This window comes from Panthera leo, chromosome B1, assembly GCF_018350215.1.
Source record: "Panthera leo isolate Ple1 chromosome B1, P.leo_Ple1_pat1.1, whole genome shotgun sequence".
Taxonomy (NCBI): Eukaryota; Metazoa; Chordata; class Mammalia; order Carnivora; family Felidae; genus Panthera; species Panthera leo.
The window spans coordinates 74,059,708-74,085,263 of record NC_056682.1 but is presented as its reverse complement, the minus strand read 5'-3'; the positions used below and the strand labels follow the sequence as shown (position 1 = coordinate 74,085,263).

At 40.7% G+C, this 25,556-nt stretch overlaps 2 protein-coding genes across 7 annotated transcripts in view; both read left to right on the top strand.

The window, feature by feature from the left end:
- TRIM2 (tripartite motif containing 2) overlaps window positions 1-7,394 on the top strand; it is a 56,707-nt gene extending 49,313 nt beyond the window's left edge. For 3 of the 4 annotated variants that reach the window (XM_042935272.1, XM_042935271.1, XM_042935275.1), the window contains one exon: window positions 2,889-7,394. In XM_042935272.1, coding sequence (XP_042791206.1) covers window positions 2,889-3,041 — 153 coding nt within the window. In that variant the 3' untranslated portion in view covers window positions 3,042-7,394. The remainder of the gene's footprint in view (window positions 1-2,888) is intronic. The other variant, XM_042935273.1, reaches the window with a different exon arrangement.
- Window positions 7,395-15,751: 8,357 nt separating this feature from the next.
- The window catches only part of MND1 (meiotic nuclear divisions 1), a 65,675-nt gene continuing 55,870 nt past the window's right edge, over window positions 15,752-25,556 (top strand). The window contains exons 1-2 of one of the 3 annotated variants that reach the window (XM_042935269.1): window positions 15,752-15,825; window positions 25,188-25,253. In XM_042935269.1, coding sequence (XP_042791203.1) covers window positions 15,823-15,825; window positions 25,188-25,253 — 69 coding nt within the window. In that variant the 5' untranslated portion in view covers window positions 15,752-15,822. Of the gene's footprint in view, window positions 15,826-15,938; window positions 16,195-16,280; window positions 16,342-25,187; window positions 25,254-25,556 lie in introns of those variants that run through there. The other 2 variants (XM_042935270.1, XM_042935268.1) reach the window with 2 other exon arrangements.

The window sequence follows — 25,556 nt, the reverse complement described above, 5'->3', positions numbered from 1 at the left end:
AGACCGCTAAAGGAAAAGACACAAAGTGCTAATATCATCACAGACTCCGCAGGCATACAGAAGTTCTGTGAACTCTACATGTGCATTTTTGACAATTTAGATGAAATGGACCAATTTCTCAAAAAGTACAAATTCCACAACTCACTCAATATAAAATAAATAACCTGAATACCCCAACAACTGTTAAGGAAATGTAGTTAATAATTTTAAAACTCCCCAAAAATAAATCTCTAGACTCGAATGGTGTTAACGGGAGTATTCTGCCAAACTAGGTGAAAGGTACACAGAATTTCTCTGTACTATCCTTGGAACTTCCTATGAATCTATAATTATTTCAAAATTAAAAGTGAACAAAAACATTTTAGATTTTTTTTTTAACATTTATTTATTTTTGAGACAGAGAGAGACAGACAGAGCATGAACGGGGGAGGGGCAGAGAGAGAGGGAGACACAGAATTGGAAGCAGGCTCCAGGCTCTGAGCCATCAGCCCAGAGCCCGACGCGGGGCTCGAACTCACGGACCGTGAGATCGTGACCTGAGCTGAAGTCAGACGCTTAACTGACTGAGCCACCCAGGCTCCCCTAAAATATTTTAAATATAATAATGAATTTAAATATATTTTCATGGTTTAGGATTAATGGTGTCATGATGGCATTTGCCATTTTAATTGGGTACAAAAAATAAAAGTTGTTACATTCTGGAAAAAAAGAATTAAAACATTATTTTGAGGTCTGTAGTTGTTTCTAGACAAAAAAAGTAGATTTTTCTCTAAATTAAGAACAAAGGTTTTGAATCCCCAGACTAAGAAAGACTATTCTTTTCTCAATTTCTCTGTATAGACACCCAGAAGAATCTAAACATACATGTGCAGACAGGGTTATTCATCCTTGCCAATATGGCCCTGTGCCGAATTTCTGAGACCTCAGAATGCATGGGTTAAATCAGGTAGCATCCAGGTGTCTTTGTGAAGACAGTACTATTTAGCCGTTTGAATGTGATACTGGTATTACTTCCCAGAAAAAGGACTGAGACTATAAATGCTTTTATTTCTCCATTATATTTATCTTGCTTAACATCTACATTTGAAAGAGCTATTCTATTGTGTTGGAAAGCTAGAAGCCAGACTGGGAACCAAGTTTACAAAGCAGTTCTATAGACTACAGGTGCTTAGCTGTTTGTATTGTGGCCCTCCTAGCACCTGCCTAGTCACACTGCCTTGTGAAACACCTATGGGCCAAACAGAACGGTCAAAAGAAACCAGCCTGGGCCTTATGAAAGAAAAATGTTCCTTGTATTTCATCATGGCAGAAGCTTCTAGCCCAAAAGAAGACTACTTCATATCCAGATGTACATGTTGTGGGGCACCTGGCTGGCTGAGTTGGTAGAGTGTGTGAATCTTGATCTCAGGGTTGTGAGTTTGAGCCCCACACTGGGTGTAGAGATGACTTAAAAACAAAATATTCTAAAAAACCCACAAATGTACATGTTGAGTTATTGACTTCTTATAACTCCTTTTTTTCTGAAAAGGAAAAAATGGGGGTGCCTGGGTGACTCAGTCGGTTAAGCATCTGACTTGGGCTTAGGTCATGATCTCAGGGTTCATGGGTTCAAGCCCTACATCGGGCTCTGTGCTGACAGCTCGGAGCCTGGAGCCTGCTTCGGATTCCGTGTCTCCGTCTCTCTCTGCCCTTTCCCACTCGCGTGTGCTTGCTTTCTCTCAAAAATAAATAAACATTTAAAAAAAAATGAAAAGGGGGCGCCTGGGTGGCTCAGTCGGTTGAGCGTCTGACTTCGGCTCAGGTCATGATCTCAAGGTCTGTGAGTTTGAGCCCCGCGTCAGGCTTTGTGCTGACAGCTCAGAGCCTGGAGCCTGCTTTGGATTCTGTGTCTCCCTCTCTCTCTGCCCCTCCACCCACTCATGCGCTGTCTCTCTCTCTCTGTCAAAAATAAATAAACATTAAAATTTTTTTCTAATAAATAAAAGAGGTTAGAGTGTGAGAGAGAGCCAAAGCATAAGAGACTCTTTTTGTGTTTGTTTACATTTATTTATTTTTGAGAGACAGAGAGCACAAGTTGGGGAGGGGCAGAGATGAAAGGAGACACAGAATCCGAAGCAGGCTCCAGGCTCCAAGCTGTCAGCACAGAGCCTGATGTGGGGCTCGAACTCACCAACCGTGAGATCATGACCTGAGCCGAGGTCGGACGCCTAACCGACTGAGCCACCCAGGCGCCCCTAGACTCTTAAAAACTGAGAACAAACTGAGGGTTGATGGCAGGTGGGAGGGAGGGAAGGGTAGGTGATGGGCATTGAAGAGGGCATCTTTTGGGATGAGCACTGGGTGTTGTATGGAAACTAATTTGACAATCAATTTCATATAATAAAAAATAAAAAAATTTTTTTTTCTAATAAATAAATTTTTAAAAAATGAAAAGGTAAAAAAGATCTTTATTTTCTCATTGTATATTGTGACTCAGAACCATTCCTTTGTGGTCTAGTGGCTGATTTTTCTGTCTTCTGATTGGGGATAAAAGGGATGTGAGGCTGGAAGTGTGGAAAATGAAGGCTGAGAGTAGGAGACAAGGGTCCTTCATTTTCAGGCACCACTGAAGACTATTCCCCTCAAACTGACCACTGTTAAGAATGTAAATGAGGTCTGGTGGCCAATGGCATGCTCCTTGTCAGTGACTCTGAGGGATAGAGAGTGAAAGGAGCAAAAGCAAGGTAAGTGGAGTGAAGGATCGGATATATGATCATTACCTAAACAAACCTGTTGGGTTACACGCATGCTTTTGTATTGACAATATTAGCATTAAGGGTTTTCTAACTCCTGTTTCATCATATTACTATAACTTTTCCTGTAACACTCTGACTTTATATTTTTTACAGGTTTTTGACGGAAGTGGATCATTTTTGTCCTACATTAACACATCTGCTGACCCACTGTATGGCCCCCAGGGCCTGGCCCTGACTTCAGATGGTCACGTTGTGGTTGCAGACTCTGGAAACCACTGTTTCAAGGTCTACCGGTACTTACAGTAGTGGTGGGCAGATGGACCCCCCCTCTCCCAAAGGTCTTGCACTATGAACTGGAAGGGATTTCTCAACGCGGGACCAGATTACACTAGACTTTTCATGCTAGAAGGAAGCATTGGCGAACTTTCCAAGGTGATTTCTGAATGTAACAATTTCCTTAAAAACTGCATATCTGATTTCTGTAATTCGCCTTTAGGGTTTGAAAGAAGGAAATCCCTTCTACTGAATCTTTGGAAAACGCAGCGTTTCACACCTGTGAACTATGGCTTCTAGGACAGGGATTTATGTAGTTGAACTGATTTTGCAAATCAAACAAGCACTAAAAAAAACCTAGAATATTTAAAGGTGTTTGTTAATCCCGTGAATGGTAGCTTTTATGCAGAGCCTCCAAAAACAAAACAAAAAACAAAACAAAACAAAACAAAAACAGAATCTGTTGTACTTTATTTAACTTCAATTACAAGACCCGGGGGATCTTCTAACCTCACTTTTACAGTCGGTCTTAACTCATGTGACATTTTTTTGGTTATCATTAACTACATGTAAATTAGGAGAAAATACGACTGTCTTGCAAAACCCTCCCAGGTGTGATTAGGCAGGCCTCTTGAGTTTAGCACTTAAAAACCACTGCACATATCCCATCCTTTCTGGGTTAGATCAAAGATCCTTTTTGTGTGTTCTCACCTTTTCTCTCCTGCTCCCCTTGTATCAAAAAACAGAGTCCATTTTCAGGGAAACCTGAAATTCCTAATGCTTTAAAAAGCATATTGCAATAGCAATGCTACCTTTTGGTAAACAAACAGCCCCCCTCAACTCCAGATTAGTGCACTGGCATGTAATCAAGAAAAAGTCAGTCACATTTTATGTGCCATGTTCTCACGTGTCTCTCCTCTTCCACTTCACGAAAGCGAAAGCTTTACCTCCTGCAAAATGTCAGCACATGTAGTAGGACGCCAGTGTCCTAGGACAGAGAGCCATAAGTAGCCCTTTGGAGGACGGATGGTGTCAACCAAAGGCATGTGATTGATTAATGGTTTCCCCTTAGAAAGCAAGTGTTACCAAAGTCGTGTTATCTCGAAAGCATTACAGGTAAGGGCATGTTACGGTTATTTATCATTGTCTAATGAATAGTAGAGGCATTAAAGGACTATGTATACATGATTAGGGTAAGGTAGAATGTATCATATATATATATATATATATATAGCTGAACCTTTGGTGTATTGAAATAGGCAGCACTCTGAAAGACAGAAGCATCGTCCAGCACATCCCTTTACTGAGCAGTTTAAAGCCGTCCCTAGTAGAGCAAGCCCTAAAACAGGTATAATTTTCACCATTTTCCAGGAATGATGGTATTGGCTGACTTTTAGTCAGAAAATGGCCTTCTGTGCTTTCAAAAGCAAAAACAAAATGAAAACAGGTTGAAAGAAAAGGAAACGTTGAACTTTAGTTACTTTTAATTTAAACGAAGTATAAATGGGTTTTGAGAAATGTGACAGAAAATTTAGTGAATCGTTAATCTGTCTTTGATACTGTAAGGTAAGACGTGGTCTGTTTCCACTGTTTAATTTTCTACTCAGTTCTACCAAATAGGATGTCATGCTTGGCATCTTTGATATGACTTTGGGATCTTTTTCACTGAAAGCACCTTAGAACTGTACTATAAGAAAACATTTCCCATATGTATAATTATATGTGATGTTCATTGCTTAATTTACAACCCAGTCATTCTCTTAAATATAGGACTTTTTTAAATTTAGACGGGAAATCTAGCTACTTCCAATTGTCTGTCAAATTTATTATGCCCAAATCAACCTCTCAAAAAAAATGTTTTCAGGAAGATTTACATTTAGGTTTAGAATTTCTTTTTCTTTTTTCTTTTTTTTTTTAGTTAGGTAGAGTTTTCAAAATATTTGAGACTGTGATAAAGTTATAAAATTCAATAGCATTTTCGGATGTTAAATAAAATACTGTTTCCTAACATCAGCGAACTAAGTCTTTGAATTCAAACACTCGTATTTAATGAGTGCTTACTATGTGCCAGGCACTATTTTAGGCACTGGGGATACAGCAATAGACAAAAGAGACAAAAATCCCTGCCTGCTTGGAGCTTACACTCTAGGGAGGGAATTTCATTTTGCCCTTTACTAACATTCTGCATAAAAGATAAGCTAGGCCTTTGATAGGTCCCAGACCGTTTAAAAGAAAACCTTTTAAATTTGTTAAAATAACTTCTGTGTGTTTTCACAAGTAAAAGTGGCTTCCTGTTTAGATTCTGTCACAGGCTATTGGTCTTAAGACTAGTTGACTTAAAAGTGTTTTTTGCACAACATTGAAATTATACTTGTGAATTTAGAAATTAACTAGCCGTCCTACCATATCGGGCTGGGTATCTCAATAATATATTGAATATGAGGCTATTTTTTTTTAAAATCTGTCAATATTGGCACAAATTGGAATGGAAGAATAGATAGTTTGATTCAGACTTGTTCCACTATCTGTTACTAAAACACATGTTGTGGGCACTCTAAGAAACACTGTATTTTCCCCTCCAAAATATATAATCATGTATGGTAAAGTGTAGATAACATTTCACATTTGGATACATATTAGCATTTACTGTATTTCTTGATGAGCATATTTGAGGAGGGAAAGTGCTGCTGATAAGATAGAGTAGACAAGATTTACATGAAATTTTGTCACATTCTCTGGAAAATGGTTTCTGGTAAACTGAGAAGGATATTAAAATAAGTGATTTTTTTTTTCCTGAGCTATCATTATTGTTTGATTTCTCTTTGTCAAGTGTACAGAACCTGTCATACGTTCATGATAAGTAGCACTGAGAAATTACCCATTCAAATGTCCCCTGGGCACTTATGGCAGAATATTGCCAGTTTGAATGTAAAGGTCAGTGACAATGCATTCCCTCCAAAACAGACCTCCCCTGCTGGGCTTGGGGGACATGGTGACCTGGCCATCCAGAAACACATGAATAAAAAGCCTTTATGACTGTTCACCATTTTTTAAAATGGTACTTGGTATCTTGATCAAACTTTAGTCTCCAGTAACTAAACAAATCCCCAAGTTTCCTTATTTTAATTTACTCTTTGACTAGATTTGAGACAAATAAATACTACAGGTCCATGCAACCAGAACACAGTTGCTTCTACTACTAAATATACAGGGTATGTCCTCACATGAAGTTGGCTGGAATAACAGTATAGTAGCAAGTGTCTATGGATCCTAACATGGAAGGATTCACATAAATGCTTTGCTAATACCTACCGAGTTAATTGGAGGAAATAGCAAATAAGTATTAGGGAATGTGCAGATTACTTCAAAAGGGAAAAACCTTTTTGTACATTTGGACTCTATAGTATCCTCCCTATTCACCAGCTTCTGGAAAGGGAGGAGCATTTTTAGTTTACTAATTTAACAAGACATTTCCAGGTAGGAGAAAATTGAAGCTGTTTGCTTGAGAACATCATCTAATTTTGCTTAAAATCAAAAGTCGTAATACTGTTGCATTCTGTAAATGTTGCAGGGTTTTAAACTTTACAATTATTTTAATATTTTTGATAACTAGGAATCTAGTATTGCCATAAAGGAAACTAAGTGCCCATTAAAGATTTGTTTGGTATAAATAAATGATTTTTTTGTTTTGTTTTAAATGACAGTAAGCTACAAATCATGATGTTAATCTTAAACTTTCTGAAGATGAACTGTGTGGCAGTGATTGTGTGGTCTGTTTGTGGAGAATGTATGAAAGCTATTAATATTCTAAAATAGATTAATAAATTGGCTATGTTGTCCCAATGAATGTACAGCACGTCCATTAACTTTCAAAAGCAACACAGCCTTAAACTCAATGCTTTTGCTTTATGACATGGGAATGTTCTGTCATCAACAGAGTGTATTCTTGTAATGGAATTCTTTATATCATTTTCAATTCTATAGCCTTTCAATCCTATGTATGAGTATAAAGGATTTCTGCTTCCTTTGTTTCTTTTTAAATTTTGTACATTCCATCTTTTTAGGTCTGTTTCATACGTTTTGTGTGTATAGAACACTAAGTCTTGCGCGCTCTGACATTGATACTGATATATTCTCATTTGTTCTTTTATGAATCGAAATGCTGACTGCCTATTTAAAGAAAAGAATGAACGCTGTGCATCAAAGTGTTTGTATGTCCGTAGCTACATATGTACCACAGTATTTTGGATGCTTTAGTCTACAATAAAACTTTAAATTAATTCTGTCTTGAAACATAGGAGAAACAAGATTCATGTGTATACCTTTACCATGCACAAAATCTCAAATCATTATAATAAAGCTTGTTTTCTCCATTTCCAGGGTGAATGTTTATGTATTGTTTGCTTTTTTAGTAAAGGGAAATGAAGGAATGTTCTACAATACGGGGAAGATATCAATACCTCAAACAAACTGTTTATAAAAGTGAGAAAAGCATAGTGAAATTTTTGTTGTTTACAATGCTAATAATCAGGTGAGCATTTAGGATGTATCTTAAGCAGGAATTTGGAAAATCATGACATGTATGTCTAGCAAATATATTTAGAAGTCCAAATAGACCCAAAGCAATATGCTTATAATCCTTAAAGAATCACAGGACAGACCTTCTGGCATCAGGGTGGTCACATTTCTAGGGGGTGAAGAACTAGAAAGGGACCTCGCTGCAAATAATTGGCTTTAGGTTCCAAAATTTAATTAAAATAAAATTCATTACAATAAAAGGTTTTTTTTAGAGGTTAGGGGTTTGTTTATTCATTTATTTTTAAAATATTTTATTTATTTTTGAGATAGAGATAACACGAGCAGGGGATAGGCAGAGAGAGAGGGGGACAGAGGATCCAAAGTGGGCTCCATGCTGAGAGCAGACAGCCTGATGTGGGGCTCAAACTCACCAACTTCGAGATATAACCTGAGCTGAAGTTGGACACTTAACTGACTGAACCACCTAGGCTCCCCTACAATACAATTTTTTATATTCCATCAAGCTAATGGCCAAGCATTTTGAGCAGTACTCACAACATCTAAAGATTACGTCCAGACAGGCCTCTGGAGGCTTGGTTGTAAAGGAACCTGATGATAAATGTACAAATAATAGGGTATCACTATGTCATGTCCTTCCAAAGAAGATAGTTTCAACTGGCTTTCTTTCTTTCTTTCTTTCTTTTTTTTTTTTTAACGTTTATTTATTTTTGAGAGAGCGAGAGAGAGAGAGAGAGACAGAATGTGAGTGGGGGAGGGGCAGAGGGGGAGGGAGACAGAATCCAAAGCAGGTTCCAGGCTCTGAGCTGTCAGCACGGAGACTGAAGTAGGGCTCGAACCCACAGACTGTGAGATCATGACCTGAGCCAAAGTCAGAAGCTGAACTGACTGAGCCAGCCAGGTGCCCTGGCTTTCATAAATCGAATAAAATTTACATTGGTCTCTATTCATAAAGTCAAAGTTGTCATTTTAATACTGCTAACCTATAGGTCAGGTATCTTCCCCACAAGACTTAAGGACAGATAAGCTCTCAACTTGAGTGGTGTATGGGTTTGATATTTGATCTTTTGTTCTCCTATAACGGACTCTTGTCTTTCTTCATTAATTATAAATAAGTCATCGCCTTACATATATATGCATAGAACTTTTTTATTTATAGGCTTTTTGATTTTTCGTTTAGTCTGGAATACTAAAATTTTCTTTTGAATATCCTTTGTGAACAATGGAGGGACACAACAAAAATTTCTTGTTTTGTTTTTTTGGAGGGTTAAAAAAACCTCTAATAGTTTGTAACTCTACAAGAGGAGACTGAGTCAGTCTTGGAAGGACAGATGAAATAGAAATGAGAAAAAGGCCAAACATGTAACTGCGGATATTGGTTTTATTTAATCCTGCATCCATTCTTCACTTATTTTTTCTTTAAACCAAGCAGGCACCACTGCCATCATGGGCCATTTGGAGATTTTCAGATGCAGAGAGCATGGCATCCCTGATAAAAGCCAGTTGTCCCACGTTTAAGCATCTCTCAAATTATCCTTTGAGAACTCATTTCCCATAAAGCCAGCTGCACTCCTTTCCAGAGCAGCCAAGTTCGACTAAAGCTGCAGTGTGTTATTTACCCTAAGTGAAGAGGCAGGAAGGGCAAATGATATTCTATCCTCTACCCCACGCTACTGCCTTTTTTTGTTGTTGCTGTCATTGGACAAATGTCTAAGCACTTGTGATACACCAGGGTTTAAGGTAGGTGTAAGGGATATAAAGATGAGGTAAAGCCTGTGGCCTCTAAGAGCTTGCAGTTTGGTTAGTGAACCAGGCCAGGTAATTATAATACCATGAGCTGCTTTTATATGCATTCATTAGCAAATATTTACTGAGTCTAGTATGTTCTAGCCACTAGGGAACAGCAGCAAACTAAAAAGTCCCTATTCTCATGGAGCTTTAATTCTACTGGAATGAAACTTACATGAATGTGTGTGTGTGTGTGTGTGTGTGTGTGTATTCATGTTCAGTGTGTGTATATATATACATATATGTGTGTGTGTACATGTGTGAAGATATATCATACATAATATATAATGGCTGGCTACATAATTTGTGGGGGCTGATGCAAAATGAAAATGCAGGAACCCTCCTTCAAAAAGAATGTAAAAGGCTTTTTCCTTTTTTCTGTGGCCTCTTGACCTGTGGTGGTGGTTTTTATTTGCTATTTAATGTCCTGCTCCCTGGGGCATAAGGATACTTGATGGCTAAGTAGAGACCCTCATGGGCACCTAGGACCCCACACCATGACTCAGACTTCCCCATGGCTTGGGCCCCAGCCTCCTGCCAGGAATGGAGGGTGGCAGGGGTCACTGGATGGGGCTGAGGGAACTGGCAGGTAAGAACTTGCCCCAGAGGAAGGCAGAGGGCTGGTGTTGCCGCCGGACCACTTATGAGCCAACACTTGGTAAAAGGTGGCGAGAGAGCATGAGATGTCCAGGAAAGAACAAGTAGTTCAATGTCGTGAGGCCACAGAATGCTCAAGAAGAAATGAGGAGAAATGAGACTGGGCTACAAAAAGGAGTAAGTTCCTTACTGTGCCTGTTCTCCCAGATGGAATGATTAGAAACTATGATACAGAGCAAATTAAGGTAAGAGCCATAAGAGAAGTGTTAATAAAACACAAGGGAAGTTCTGAGTTATCACATGATTCATGGGCACAATCCTGCTTTATGCCACATAATTATAAATAACAGTCCCTTTCGTTCTCAGATGTGCCCGTTTGGATGATAAATTGTATACTTACTCCACACCAGTGTTTCTCAACCTTTTTTCCATTATCATCCCCCTAAGGAGATCTCTTATACATTTTTTCCTAATCTCCCCTATCCCCACTCCATGAAATGTTACTACCAGAGATGTACCGTGTATCTGTTTGTGTACTATAGCCCTTTGGAGAGCCACAGACCATCTGAGATTTTTCCAGCTTCCAGGAGCCCTCGTTGAAACCGATGCTCTGCAAAAATGATACAATAGCATTGTCATTTTTAACTCAGGGGATGTGGGATGACTGAGAAGTTGATAACGGTGACTATTTCTTGGGGCACCTGGGTGGCTCAGTCGGTTGGGCATCCGACTCTTGGTTTCGACTCAGGTCATGATCTCTCAGTTCGTGAGTTCGAGCCCCACACCAGGCTGTCTGCTGTCATTGCAGAGCCCACTTTGGATCCTCTGCCCCCCCATCCCTCCCCCACTCATGCACTCTCTTTTTCTCTCAAAAATAAACATTAAAAAAATTTTTTTAATGTTGACTATTTCTTATTTGAAATGTTCTCCTTTCACGGTTTTTTATTCTCCTTCTTTTCCTACCTTGTAGACTTTTCCCTCTGTCTTTTCCAAATTACTTTCTTTTCCTGCTTCCTTAATAAGAAGTTTCTTCTAGAGGTCATGCTTTTCAGAATTTCAAGGAAGGGCCATGAGAAGGTTATCTTCAGTTTGGAGTATATTTCCTGAGAAAGCAAGGGAACCGGAGAAGGGAGAATGTATCTCTTCTCCTTGGTGGTGTCGTTCTGAGGTCTGGTATTCTAAAATGGGTGCACATCTGGAATCTCAGAGAAGTGTAACTACAATTCAGGGCCATTTAGGATACAGCTACTGTTCAATGAGTAACCCACTCCATGTGCACTTAGTACTCATCTTTCCCAAGAGAAGACCCAATTGAGTCAATTTGTCACTGTCCAAGGCTACCTTGGCCACCTCAAAGGCAAGGGGCTTGCTCTATGTTCACCCTGTACACTCTGCCTTTGGCACGAGCGCCTAGCCCTGGTCGAGTCAGGCATGGCCCAGATGGCAGAGAGTTCATTAGATGGAATGGCAAGAACCACACCTGTGTGTAGCAAGAATGCCGGGGGTTTAAAGACAGAACGTGGCCAAGGGCCTGGAAGGGACCTAGAGAGTCAGAGTGTCCTCTCCAGTGGAGTTCTGTCCTCAGATCCCATCTCTCCTGTGTTCTTTCCTTCCACAAAGGAGATTTAAAAGATTTTTAAATACCCACACAGAGAAGTGCACACATGTTTAGTGGTTTTGCTCCTTTCGCATCTCACCCTTGCTGCCTCCTCACTCCCAAATAAATTACCAGCACGTCTTTGTCTCAAGCTCTGTTTTGGCGGAAATTCAGGGGATTCTGGGTTTCCAGGTTCCCAGTCTAGAAGAGGGGTTGTGACAGGTGGGCACATCTCTTTGGCCCTGCAGATTCCTTGCCTGTGGGGAGGGTTGTGGCTGGAGTAAGGGCAACAGGTCCCTCTGTAGAGCAGGGTCTTGGGCAAGGGTGCTGAGATGGGAGAGCAGTTCTGACTAAAACAAACCCCTTACTGGCGTGACCTGTCTGGTTCATCTTCACACACTTTGCAGGCAGCAGATAAAGTAAAAAGAATGAACTTAATGTATGCTTAAGGATTTTGTAAAACACAAATTTGGACAATAAATAAATGCCATCTGGGTACAAAAACAGATGCTAGATGGTGGATACGGGATCCAAAGTCATGGGTTCCTCTCAGATGCTGCAAATATTTATCTACCATACTTAAAAACCTGTATACTACATCTGCCTGCTCCGTAATATTACAAAACTTGGGGTATCTCTAGACATCATTAAAAGATAAACTGAGGCATATTAAAGATTTTAGGAGTCTGAGCAAAATCAGTTCTAATCAAGCAGTGCCAAACCAGAAGTGGGTAGGACTGCTCTGGCGACAGGAGCCCGCGGAATGACTTACACAGAGTACAGAACCAAAGGAATTATTCGATTCACTAAAGCTTAAAGTCTTGTTGACTGATGCAATTGTCGTTAGTGTTCTGATTTCCTAACCTCAGGGCATTTACAGGCTTAGATTTGGGTTTGCCCTTGTAGGCTGCTGCAGCATTAGAGCCACACAATAGAGTCTAATGGCTTCCTTGTTTAATTTAACACATCCGAATGGTATATATGATAATTTCAAATTTCTATTGGTAAGGATAATGAATGGGAAGGCATTACCCAATACAAATAAGATTTAAAAAAAATTTTTTTTTGCTAACATTTATTTATTTGTTGAGAGTCAGAGAGAGACAGAGCACGAGCAGGGGAGGTGCAGAGAGAGGGAGACACAGAATCGGAAGCAGGCTCCAGGCTCTGAGCTGTGAGCACGGAGCCCGATGCGGGGCTTGAACCCACAAACTGTGAGATCATGACCTGAGCCGAAGTCAGTCGCCCAACCGGCCGATCCACCCAGGTGCCCCAATAATTAAGATTTTAATAAAGTAAAGTATCCTTTGATTTTTCAACTGAAAACTATATCCAGTTATCCCCAAGTCAATGAAGAGACGGTGTTCTTAAATACCTCGTACATTTATTTGATACACATTTATTGAGTGTTGACCATCTGTTGGGCACTGTGCTAGGTCTTAGTGACACCAAGATCGTTGGGTTAACCTCTGCCACAGAAAGGAGTTTGATGTTTCAGGGAAGCTGTCCAAGAAAACAGTTATAGAATGAATGTGGGGTGCTATGATAAAATTGCAGATTGCTGGGGCGCCTGGGTGGCTCAGTTGGTTGAGCGTCCGACTTCGGCTCAGGTCATGATCTCACAGTCCGTGAGTTCGAGGCCCGCGTCGGCTCTGTGCTGACAGCTGAGAGCCTGGAGCCTGCTTCAGATTCTGTGTCTCCCTCTCTCTCTGACCCTCCCCCGTTCATGCTCTGTCTCTCTCTGTCTCAAAAATAAATAAACGTTAAAAAAAATTTTTTTAAAAATTGCAGATTGCTATAGCATACCGCGGAAGACCCTCTATCTGCTTGTGCCCTGGGAGAGGGGAAGCACGGAAAAAGATTCCTGAAGCGAATCCTGTCAGATCTCCCAGACATATGAGCTATCTAAAGGGAGATTAGAATAAGCCAAATGGAAAAAGGCCATTCCTGTTGGAGGGAAGAGGTATGGCAGTTCGAGAGCCAAGTAAGGCAACTCTTCCCACAAGCATCACCTTTATGGTTTTTGTCAAATCTATATATCTCCAGTGCAATTACTTCATATTTTCTTAAATATCATTTTTGTTTTTTTGACATACCTACTTCATCCAAATCTAGAGAAATGCATGAGAACTCTGGAGTATAATGTGCTACTTATACTTTTTCTAGTACATATTAAAACATGTATTAGGGGCGCCTGGGTGGCGCAGTCGGTTAAGCGTCCGACTTCAGCCAGGTCACGATCTCGCGGTCCGTGAGTTCGAGCCCCGCGTCAGGCTCTGGCCTGATGGCTCGGAGCCTGGAGCCTGTTTCCGATTCTGTGTCTCCCTCTCTCTCTCTCTGCCCCTCCCCCATTCATGCTCTGTCTCTCTCTCTGTCCCAAAAATAAATAAAAAACGTTGAAAAAAAAAATTAAACAAAACAAAACAAAAAACATGTATTAAATGGCTACCCATTTACTATTTTAAAATCATCTCATGTACCATCAATCATATGGTATCCTAACACACCCTAGGGAAAACTAAATTAATGGAACTCTAAGCAACCAATATAACCCTTCCCTTGCTTATGTTTCTTTTCTTTTTCTTTCTTTCTTTCTTTCTTTCTTTCTTTCTTTCTTTCTTTCTTTTTTTAGTGCTTACTTATTTATTTTGAGAGAGAGAGAGAGAGAGTGTGAACAGGGATAGGGCAGAAAGAAGGAGATAGAGAGAGAATCCAATGCATGCTCAGATCTCGAACCCACAAACTGTGAGATCATGACCTGAGTGGAGATCAAGAGTCAGAAACACAACCCACTGAACCACTCAGGTGCCCCTTGCTTCTGTTTCTTAAAAAAAAGGGTTTTTTTAATGTTTATTATTTAAAAAAAAATTGTTTTAACGTTTATTTATTTTTGAGACAGAGAGAGACAAAGCATGAACAGGGGAGGGTCAGAGAGAGAGAGAGAGAGAGGGAGACACAGAATCTGAAACAGGCTCCAAGCTCTGAGCTGTCAGCACAGAGCCCGACGCGGGGCTCGAACTCACGGACCACGAGATCATGACCTGGGCTGAAGTCAGCCGCTTAACCAACTGAGCCACCCAGACACCCCTATTTTTTTTTTAAATTTATTTATTATTGAGAGACAGAGAGAGACACTGAGCGTGAGCAGGGGAGGGGCAGAGAGAGGGGAAGACACAGAATCTGAATCAGGCTTCAGGATCTGAGCTGTTAGCACAGAGGCTGATGAGGGGCTCGAACTCACAAACCACGAGATCGTGACCTGAGCCGAAGTCCGTTGCTCAACCAACTGAGCCACCCAGGCGCCCCTGTTTATTTATTTTTGAGAGAGACAGAGACAGAATGCGAGTGGGGTAGGGGCAGAGAGAGAGGGAGACACAGGATCCGAAGCAGGCTCCAAGCTCTGAGCTGTCAGCACAGAGCCCAACGCAGGGCTTGAACTCACGAGCTGCGAGATCATGACCTGAGCCCAAAGCTCAACCGACTGAGCCACCCGGTGCCCCGTCTTTGCTTCTGTTTCTTAAAGAAGCAATAAGAGATAAAAATTCTCACTTTAGATGCCACTCTATGTTTTCGGTAAAATTACTGTACTTTAAAATAGTTCAAAATAACGTACAATAATTTTCAAAATAACTGATAAGTCTGAGTTAATTTTGTAGCGCCTTTAGGCTAACACACCCGAACTTCAGACCTGAATATTCATGTATTTTCAGGTCGTGAGGTAGCAGCTTTTCCACGGCTTTCGTTTGAAGCTCATTATTTTGTTTATTTAAAACAAATAAACCTAGGGGGAAAACAGACAACACAAAGCGATATTTAAAAACTGGGAAAACACTGAAGAGAGCTGCAAAGAAGAGGGGTAAAATTAGGAGAGAACAAAGTCCGCCTTAGGCTGGGCAAATCCGGGTGGATGGGGGCAGCGCTTCCTTCCTCGACAGCCAAATCGCCTCTATTTTTTAAGGCCAACTTTAGGCCGGGTTTCTGCAGCGCGAGGAAAACGTGCCCTAAAGTGAGGGCTTAAGACTTTCTAAAAAAAGGAGTCACATTCTACATCAGAGCAGAGGCAGGAGCGCAGGGAGACCAGTCCAAGCAGCGCCCTGGCCGACCCCGCCCCTCTCCGGCCGGCCGCTCCGCCGAGCCGCCAGGGGTCGCCGCGCACCGTTGGAGCGGAGGTCGGCCCCCGTCCCACCTCTTCCTGGTCGCTGCTCCGCCCCCTGGCGGTGTCCGCGCCAAAATCAAACCCGTCTAGTCCCGCCCCGCCCCTCGCTTCGCGCAGGCCCAGCCTTCGGAAGATCCGCTATGGTAAGAACTGAGGCCGAGCCCCAGGGTCCCGCTCCTCCCCACTCTCGAGGCGGCGGAGCTCCTCGGCAGCTTTAGGCCCCGGCGGGGTTTCGGGGGCTTGGCTCCCATGGAGGGGACGCCAGGTCGACGCGGCCGGAGCCCAGAGGCTGAGGCGTGGCCCCGGGCCTGCTACCCTTAGGCCGCGGGGCGTCCGCCGCCTTCCCGCCCTTGCGCGCCCCGCGCTGTCCCCAGAGCCTTCCAAGGCGGGTTAGGCTAAAATCCGGAGGCGTTCGCGAACGTGACCCGAGTGTCTCACAAACTTAGCGACCTGGCCAAAGCACGAGTCGCTTCAGAACCATTGCACCAGGCTCCCGGATTCTGCTGCCAAAGGTGCGGCCTCTTAGGAAGAACCGGGAAAGGTGTGAGCGAGCAAGCATCTTGGGTCTTAGACGAGTGCTATGTATCATGGTTTGTAGAGCACGTTTGTGAGTGGCTCACGGTTTCAGAAGTAACCTAACGAATCTTCACTTTATGCCAGTAAGATTTCTTTGAAAATCCGTTGTTCTTTTACCAAAGGGCTGGAATCGATGTCCTTTTGTGCTCTGAACTGCTGGTTGGTAAGGAGTTAGTCCGTTTATTTGGGAAGCACTGCGCTGAGTTAGCCTTCCCTGCATACCATGGTCGGTTAAGTCCTGGTAAGATTCCAAGGCGTGCTTGTATCTTTGTGAATTTAATGTCTTTTAGCTCGTCCAATCATTAAAAAAAAATTTATTTTTTTTTTTTTTTTTTTTTTAATTTGAGAGAGAGAGAGAGCGAGCGGGGGAGAGGGTTAGAGTGAGGAAGAGAGAGCGAGAATCCCAAGTAGGCTCCATGCTCAGCTCAGGGTCGGTGGCGGGGCCTGATCCTAAGACCCCGGGATCATGACCTGAGCCGAAATTAAGAGCTGGAGGCCCAACCCACTGAGCCACCCAGAAGCCCCTCATCAAATCATTTCCATAAACTTCAGTTTCATGTCATTTTTTTTTTTTCTGCCTCTGTTGGCAGAGAATCAACATCTAATTAAATGAATCTAAGATTTTAATATCTTAATTTAGTTAAGTGGCCGTTATTTTGCTGGGCAAGGATCTAGGTTGTATGGTACTTATTTGAAGATACTTGTCCAGATGTAATTACAACTGATAACGGCTTCTTTGTGGTTAAACTAACAACGCTGCCACCTGGGCATAAAACGATCTCAGAAGCCAAACAGGAGCACACTTCAATCTGTTACCCATGCTGTGTGGTAGTGTATTTCTCAGTAGTGTTACTGGCCTAGCACAACTGACCATTGAGAACTATGCAGCACAAATGCATTAACTTTATCCTTTTACCTAATGTCTCTTTACATACGAATCACCTGATTCTAAATGGTAGTAATGCTGTTAACTATTTCCAGATGCTTACCTCTGATAGTGGAGAAACATGAAATAGAATAAAACTTGGAGATACATCCTATTTTTTAAATGTATGCTCAGGAAGTACGTTTAGTGTTATGTTGATCAAAGAAAGTTTTGTTCCCTTTCCTGATTTTGAATTAATCCCAGTTTTGATTCGGTTGGGCTTGGTGGGTAAACAAGTACAGGCATATATTTGGAATTGGAGAAATGTAACGTACTCTGCCACTTCTGAGGGCAACAGATATCATCTACTTTTAATTTTTCAAAGTTGTATTGTAATTGGTAAACAGAGCTGATTTTGGGAATCTGTAACTCCTAATTGGAGAAGGTTCCTTAGATGTATGGTTTTTTAAGTGGTTTAAAATACAGGTTTCCCCCACTCTTTGAAAGAGTAGTGTTCCTATGAAGCCTTTTGTCATCTGAAATGATGTAAGGGGAAGCAGCAGCAGCAATTATTAATTTATATGGAAAAAAATCTTTTTTTTTTTAATTTTTTTTTTTTAACATTTTATTTATTTTTGAGACAGGGAGAGACAGAGCATGAACAGGGGAGGGTCAGAGAGAGGGAGACACAGAATCTGAAACAGGCTCCAGGCTCTGAGCTGTCCGCACAGAGCCCGATGCAGGGCTCGAACTCACGGACAGCGAGATCGTGACCTGAGCCGAAGTCGGCCGCTTAACCGACTGAGCCACCCAGGCGCCCCGGAAAAAAAATCTTTGAGCATTTCTGAGACCTAAAAAAAAAAAAAAAAAACAACCCTCTTAGGCTTTCTCTTTTTTAATTTTTTAAAACTTTAAAGGATTTTTTTCTCTCAGGCTTTTCACATACCCTAGGATACATCTTGCCAGTGCAGATACTCATAGACACAGTTCAAAACTGTGGTGGCTTATGCTTGAGATGCTGAATGTAGTTCCCAGGGAAGGAGCTTGGTGGAGCCATTCCTAAACCAAACGCTGAACACTGGTTCTTCACTTTTTGTCTTTTTTCCGTACAAGTGAAAATGCTCTTAGGATTTCTTTTGGTTAGTGAAAATAGGTACTAATGTAAATCTTCTGAAAAGTGGGGATAGCTATATGTTAGTTGACCAGGAAGCTTTGTTGTCCTCAGGTCAAGTCTTGAGTCCCCTTACTTACTAATTTGAATATATATACATATTTGAATATATATATTCAGTATATCTTTATTTGAATATATAGATAGATATCTATACATATATATATATATACACTAATTTGAATATATCTCTAACTTATGTTGTCAGCAGATTTTCTTTAATGTTAACTATTAAGTAAGCCCTTGTTGATTTTTTTGGGAGAAATTTCTAGATATGAATTAGTATGGTATCCTTTTACGTTAGTTATTTTCATTCTGGCCATGATACTCTCCTACTGTGGTTAATAATAAAAACTATTTCTAGTCATAAAAGAGACTGATGAGTAAATCAGCCTGAAAACAATGTTAATGGATAATACAGCTCATCCATATTTCTTGAGTAACTTTCATAGCTTCTGAACTGATATGAACTTTCCTAAAACTGTGTGCCTCCAGGACACTAGACTCTCCTCATTGTCTGCTTCTGGTGGGCAGATTGTTGTGGAGTCCATGAGTCTCTCCAAGGAGCTGTTTAATAATACCAAAATGTTAGGACCCATTTAAAGCTTTGGATCTGTTTTCCACTGATGTAGCTACAGACTAGTCCTAAAGGGATCCTCGCTGCCACCCAGTACCCCTGACCTGTCGCTAGATTCTGGGGTGAGAAGAGCACTGTTCTCAACCCTGGGGAGTTAAAGCACCTGGGGAGGCTTTGTAAGATATGCATGCCCAGACCACGGTCTGGTCTCAGAGATTCTGATTCAGTTCATATGGCATGTGCCTTGGTATCAGTATTTTTGAAAAGCTCCTGAGATACTTCTAATGGCAGTTTGAAACCCATTGGACTAGAAAAACGAACCAAAAGAGCCTTCAAACTGGGTGTGGATTTCATGCTTGGTTGTTATGATACTGCTGAGGCCAGTGTGAAGGGAGGCTAATTAAAGCAGTATTGAATGCCAGCTGTTGACTCCAGGTTTAGCAAATAGATCTATAGGTTTTTTGGAGCTTGCCCACCTGAGATTTCTGTGATTTATCTCTCCAGGAAAGGCCAAAAATGGTTAGCACAGAATTCTTTATTATTAATTTACCCTGTGTCATATATGGGAGTGCACAGGATGTTGTGGGGTTTGGGAGCCTGAACAGTCTCAAAGTTTAGAGTTAGGGCTGTGGATACATGGTCCTGAAGTCAAGGGATGGCCTTTGTGTCTGCTCTAACCTAGCACTAAGCTCTAGGAAGGCAAGGGCAATGCATGTTCTGAAGTTTTCAGTCTGCTGAGAAAGACAAGTATACAAATTGATTTGATAAAGTTGTGTTCTGGGAACACATGGGATGACACTCAGCCTGTCCTGTGAGCTCAGGGGAAGCTCTTTCACAGAATGCTTAAACTAAGCTTTAGGAGATTTTTTTTGGAGTTTCAAATAGGAGAGAGGAACAGGTGTTTTAGAACATTTTGTGAAAGACATAAAAATGGGAAAGAGCATGCTGCGAGTGGAGAATTACAAGTACAGATCTTCCTCAACTCACAATGGAGTTACACCCTGATAAACCCACTGTAATTTGAAAATATCATTAAGTCAAAAATGCATTTAATACACCTAACCTATGGAGCATCATAGCTTAGCCTAGCCTACCTTAAACATGCTCAGAACACTTATACATTAGCCTATAGCTGGGCAAAAGCATCTAAGACAAAGCCTATTTTATTTTTTTATTTTTGTTTTTATTTTTTTTTAATATATGAATTTTATTGTCAAATTGGTTTCCATACAACACCCAGTGCTCATCCCAAAAGGTGCCCTCCTCAATACCCATCACTCACCCCCCCTCCCTCCCACCCCCCATCAACCCTCAGTTTGTTCTCAGTTTTTAACAGTCTCTTACGCTTTGGTTCTCTCCCACTCTAACCTCTTTTTTTTTTTTTTTTCCTTCCCCTCCCCCATGGGTTTCTGTTAAGTTTCTCAGGATCCACATAAGAGTGAAACCATATGGTATCTGTCTTTCTCTGTATGGCTTATTTCACTTAGCATCACACTCTCCAGTTCCATCCACGTTGCTACAAAAGGCCATATTTCATTCTTTCTCATTGCCACGTAGTATTCCATTGTGTATATAAACCACAATTTCTTTATCCATTCATCAGTTGATGGACATTTTGGCTCTTTCCATAATTTGGCTATTGTTGAGAGTGCTGCTATAAACATTGGGGTACAAGTGCCCCTATGCATCAGTACTCCTGTATCCCTTGGGTAAATTCCTAGCAGTGCTATTGCTGGGTCATAGGGTAGGTCTATTTTTAATTTTCTGAGGAACCTCCACACTGCTTTCCAGAGCGGCTGCACCAATTTGCATTCCCACCAACAGTGCAAGAGGGTTCCCGTTTCTCCACATCCTCTCCAGCATCTATAGTCTCCTGATTTGTTCATTTTGGCCACTCTGACTGGCGTGAGGTGATATCTGAGTGTGGTTTTGATTTGTATTTCCCTGATAAGGAGCGACGTTGAACATCTTTTCATGTGCCTGTTGGCCATCCGGATGTCTTCTTTAGAGAAGTGTCTATTCATGTTTTCTGCCCATTTCTTCACTGGGTTATTTGTTTTTCGGGTGTGGAGTTTGGTGAGCTCTTTATAGATTTTGGATACTAGCCCTTTGTCCGATATGTCATTTGCAAATATCTTTTCCCATTCCGTTGGTTGCCTTTTCGTTTTGTTGGTTGTTTCCTTTGCTGTGCAGAAGCTTTTTATCTTCATAAGGTCCCAGTAATTCACTTTTGCTTTTAATTCCCTTGCCTTTGGGGATGTGTCAAGTAAGAAATGGCTGTGGCTCAGGTCAGAGAGGTTTTTTCCTGCTTTCTCCTCTAGGGTTTTGATGGTTTCCTGTCTCACATTCAGGTCCTGCATCCATTTTGAGTTTATTTTTGTGAATGGTGTGAGAAAGTGGTCTAGTTTCAACCTTCTGCACGTTGCTGTCCAGTTCTCCCAGCACCATTTGTTAAAGAGACTTTTTTTCATTGGATATTCTTTCCTGCTTTGTCAAAGATTAGTTGGCCATACTTTTGTGTGGGTCCGATTCTGGAGTCTCTATTCTATTCCATTGGTCTATGCATCTGTTTTTGTGCCAATACCATGTTGTCTTGATGATTACAGCTCTGTAGTAGAGGCTAAAGTCTGGGATTGTGATGCCTCCCGCTTTGGTCTTCTTCTTCAATATTACTTTGGCTATTCGGGGTCTTTTGTGGTTCCATACAAATTTTAGGATTGCTTGTCCTAGCTTCGAGAAGAATGCTGGTGCAATTTTGACTGGGATTGCGTTGAATGTGTAGATAGCTTTGGGTAGTATTGACATTTTAACAATATATATTCTTCCAATCCATGGGCACAGAATGTTTTTCCATTTCTTTGTATCTTCTTCAATTTCCTTCATAAGCTTTCTATAGTTTTCAGCATACAGATCTTTTACACCTTTGGTTAGATTTATTCCTAGGTATTTTATGCTTCTTGGTGCAATTGTGAATGGGATCAGTTTCTTTATTTGTCTTTCTGTTGCTTCATTGTTAGTGTATAAGAATGCAACTGATTTCTGCACATTGATTTTGTATCCTGCAACTTTGCTGAATTCATGTATCAGTTCTAGCAGACTTTTGGTGGAGTCTATCGGATTTTCTATGTATAATATGTCATCTGCAAAAAGCGAAAGCTTGACTTCATCTTTGCCAATTTTGATGCCTTTGATTTCCTTTTGTTGTCTGATTGCTGATGCTAGAACTTCCAGCACTATGTTAAACAACAGCAGTGAGAGTGGACATCCCTGTCGTGTTCCTGATCTCAGGGAAAAAGCTCTCAGTTTTTCCCCATTGAGGATGATGTTAGCTGTGGGCTTTTCATAAATGGCTTTTATGATCTTTAAGTATGTTCCTTCTATCCCGACTTTCTCAAGAGTTTTTATTAAGAAAGCGTGCTGGATTTTGTCAAAGGCCTTTTCTGCATCGATTGACAGGATCATATGGTTCTTCTCTTTTTTTTTATTAATGTGATGTATCACGTTGATTGATTTGCGAATGTTGAACCAGCCCTGCATCCCAGGAATGAATCCCACTTGATCATGGTGAATAATTCTTTTTATATGCCGTTGAATTCGATTTGCTAGTATCTTATTGAGAATTTTTGCATCCATATTCATCAGGGATATTGGCCTGTAGTTCTCTTTTTTTACTGGGTCTCTGTCTGGTTTAGGAATCAAAGTAATACTGGCTTCATAGAATGAGTCTGGAAGTTTTCCTTCCCTTTCTATTTCTTGGAATAGCTTGAGAAGGATAGGTATTATCTCTGCTTTAAACGTCTGGTAGAACTCCCCTGGGAAGCCATCTGGTCCTGGACTCTTATTTGTTGGGAGATTTTTGATAACCGATTCAATTTCTTCGCTGGTTATGGGTCTGTTCAAGCTTTCTATTTCCTCCTGATTGAGTTTTGGAAGAGTGTGGGTGTTTAGGAATTAGACAAAGCCTATTTTATAGTAAAGTATTAAATATCTCATGTAATTTATTGAAAAGTGTACTGAAAGTGAAAAACAGAATGATTGTAAGTGTATTGATTGTGTACCCTCATGGTCGTGTGGCTGCCCAGCCTCATGAGAGTATTGTACTTCCTATCACTAGCCTGAGAAAAGATTCAGATTCAAAATTTGAAGTATGGTTTCTATTGAATGTGTATCACTTTCACACTATGGTAAAGTTGAAAAAGTGGAACCATAGTAAGTCAGGGACCATCTGATTTTTGTATTACAGCTCAAGTGGCTTAACTCTCCATGGTATGGTCAAATTTGATGTGGGGAGTGGTATCTGTGAGAGGTAGATTGGGGTCAGGTGATAAAGGGCCTTGTAGAATGATTGGATACTTCTGGATGGTTTGGAAACACTGAAAAAGCAAGGAGAGGCATAGTTAGATTTGCTTCTTGGCAGTGTGGAATGTGGACTTAGAGGGTGAGACAAAGTGTGGCGAGGGGGCCTGCAGGAATGTTGCAGGAGACAGCACACATAATGAAGGCCTGAATCGAGGTAGAGGTTATAGGGATGGAGCAGACTGGATAGATTTGAGTAATAGTTAAGCACTAAAATTGGCAGAACTTGGTGATTGGTCTGATGTAGAGTAAGAGGGATGAAAGAACCTGGGACGACTGCCAGGCCTCTGGCTTAGGTGACAAGGTGGTATCTAACTGAGCTCAAGATCTGGAACAGCAGGTTTGGGGAGTAGATGTGGGAGAAGAAGAGTTCAGTTGAAACCCTCTGAGTTTGAAGTCTGTCCAGTAGGCAGGTAGATACATGAGATTGTAGCTCAGGAGCATACTTCAGAGACCGATTTACGATTGGAGGATTCAGCATAAGTGTTTGTTAAAACCATAAAAGCAGATAAGATCAAAGAAAAGTGTGAGGAGATGAGGAGATCAATAGAGTACCTAGGGGGAACTATAGTGTTCAAGAGTAGACAGAGAAAAAAGAGAAATATCAACATTAATCCTACTTATTTTATCTATACAGTTCATCCAGGAACACGTGATAATTTTACTGCTGTGAAAATCAGTTAGTGGGGTTTCTAGGTTCTGCAAGTAGAATAAAGACTTATGGACTCTGGTTTGTATTCAGGATGGCAATTTCAAATCCCTGTCCCTGTCTATTATAGGCTTTCATTTTCCAATGGAGTATTTAGTTGCAAAGACTCAGTCTTTGTTTGTTTTTAATGTCTGCTTTTTTAAAGTGGTGTAAAGTGTTTTAAACTTCTTACTAAACAGTTTATGTTGCCTCATAATCCTGTGTGATTTTTGAGAAAGATTCAGATGACTTAAAAAACATTAGTGTGGAATTCTCTATTAGACATGATTCTCTCTTTTGTTATTTTCTGTGACTCTTTGCATTGAGGGAATTTGGCTTTTTAAAAAAATTTGGATTTCAGCTTTATACGTTCTAAATACAATATATTATAAAATTGAATTATCAATAGACGTTTTAGTTACGTGTTAATTATCTTAATTTTAAATTGGCTAAACTATAGTTACAGAATAGTAGAAACCTTCAGTAGGCTTCCGTTTTCTACTTGGATAGGTTTTTTTCTTCCTCCAGCCTATCCTCCACAATGCTACTATATGCCATCTTACTAAAACATAACTCTAATCTTGTCACTCTTCTGCTTTAGAAATTCACCCAGTAGCTTCTCATTGTCTAGAAAGAATAACATACATTCTCTTTGGCTGGACAGTCAGCCTTCCGTGATCTGGCCCCCGACAACCTTTCTCACCTTCTCTGCCACTCCGTCTACATGCACTACGCAGTAATCATCCCTGAGTGCTTGGCTTTCTGATGCATTCCACGTACTTCCATAACATCATGGCTCTGTGTGGTCTGCCTAGGACACCTCACCATTTCTCAACTTGCCAAAATCCTTTTCATCTCTAGCCTTCCTAGATAGCCCTCAACCCTCCCCAATTCTGTACTTGGTAGCAATTTGTGAATGTACTTCCATCATTTATTAGTTACATCTATTTTCTTTGAGAGATTATAAGTCCTTTGAAGGTAAATACAGGGACTTATCATTGGATCATTTGATAAATATCGAATTTCTATAAACTGCCAGGCTCTGTCACAATCACACTTGTTATTCTACTGGCAGCACCTACCACAGGGCTTGGCATATAGTAGTTTAAGTGGGTCTTGAGGCCTGGCTCTGAGAGTTATCAAACTTATTGGCAGACAAGACCATAACATTTCAGATGATGTTTCAGATCAAGTTGTTTTAGAATGCAGTGTTTTTTTGTTTGTTTTTTGTTTTTTTAATGCAGTGTCTACTTTTTTACTTTTGTGCTTTAGTCAAAGAAAAAGGGACTGAGTGCAGAGGAGAAGAGAGCCCGCATGATGGAAATATTTTTTGAGACGGTGAGTTGTTTTCTCTAAGATTTTTAGTATTTTATGTAATTTTCTCCTTAAGTATATGTCATTCAGTGTTAACTGTACCTTTTTTAATTAAATATCAGTGCTAATCAATTTCCTGAATAGTGGATAAAATTATGCAAACATTTTTAGTTTCTGTGAAGCTATGGAGTATGAAAGAACCCTACCCCAATGTCACTTCTGTCCAAACTCCTACTATACCACACTGGCACCAAATGATCTTTCTGAAGCATATATTTGATTGTGTCCCCTTTCTGCCTGGGAATAATAGTGATAATTGTGGACATC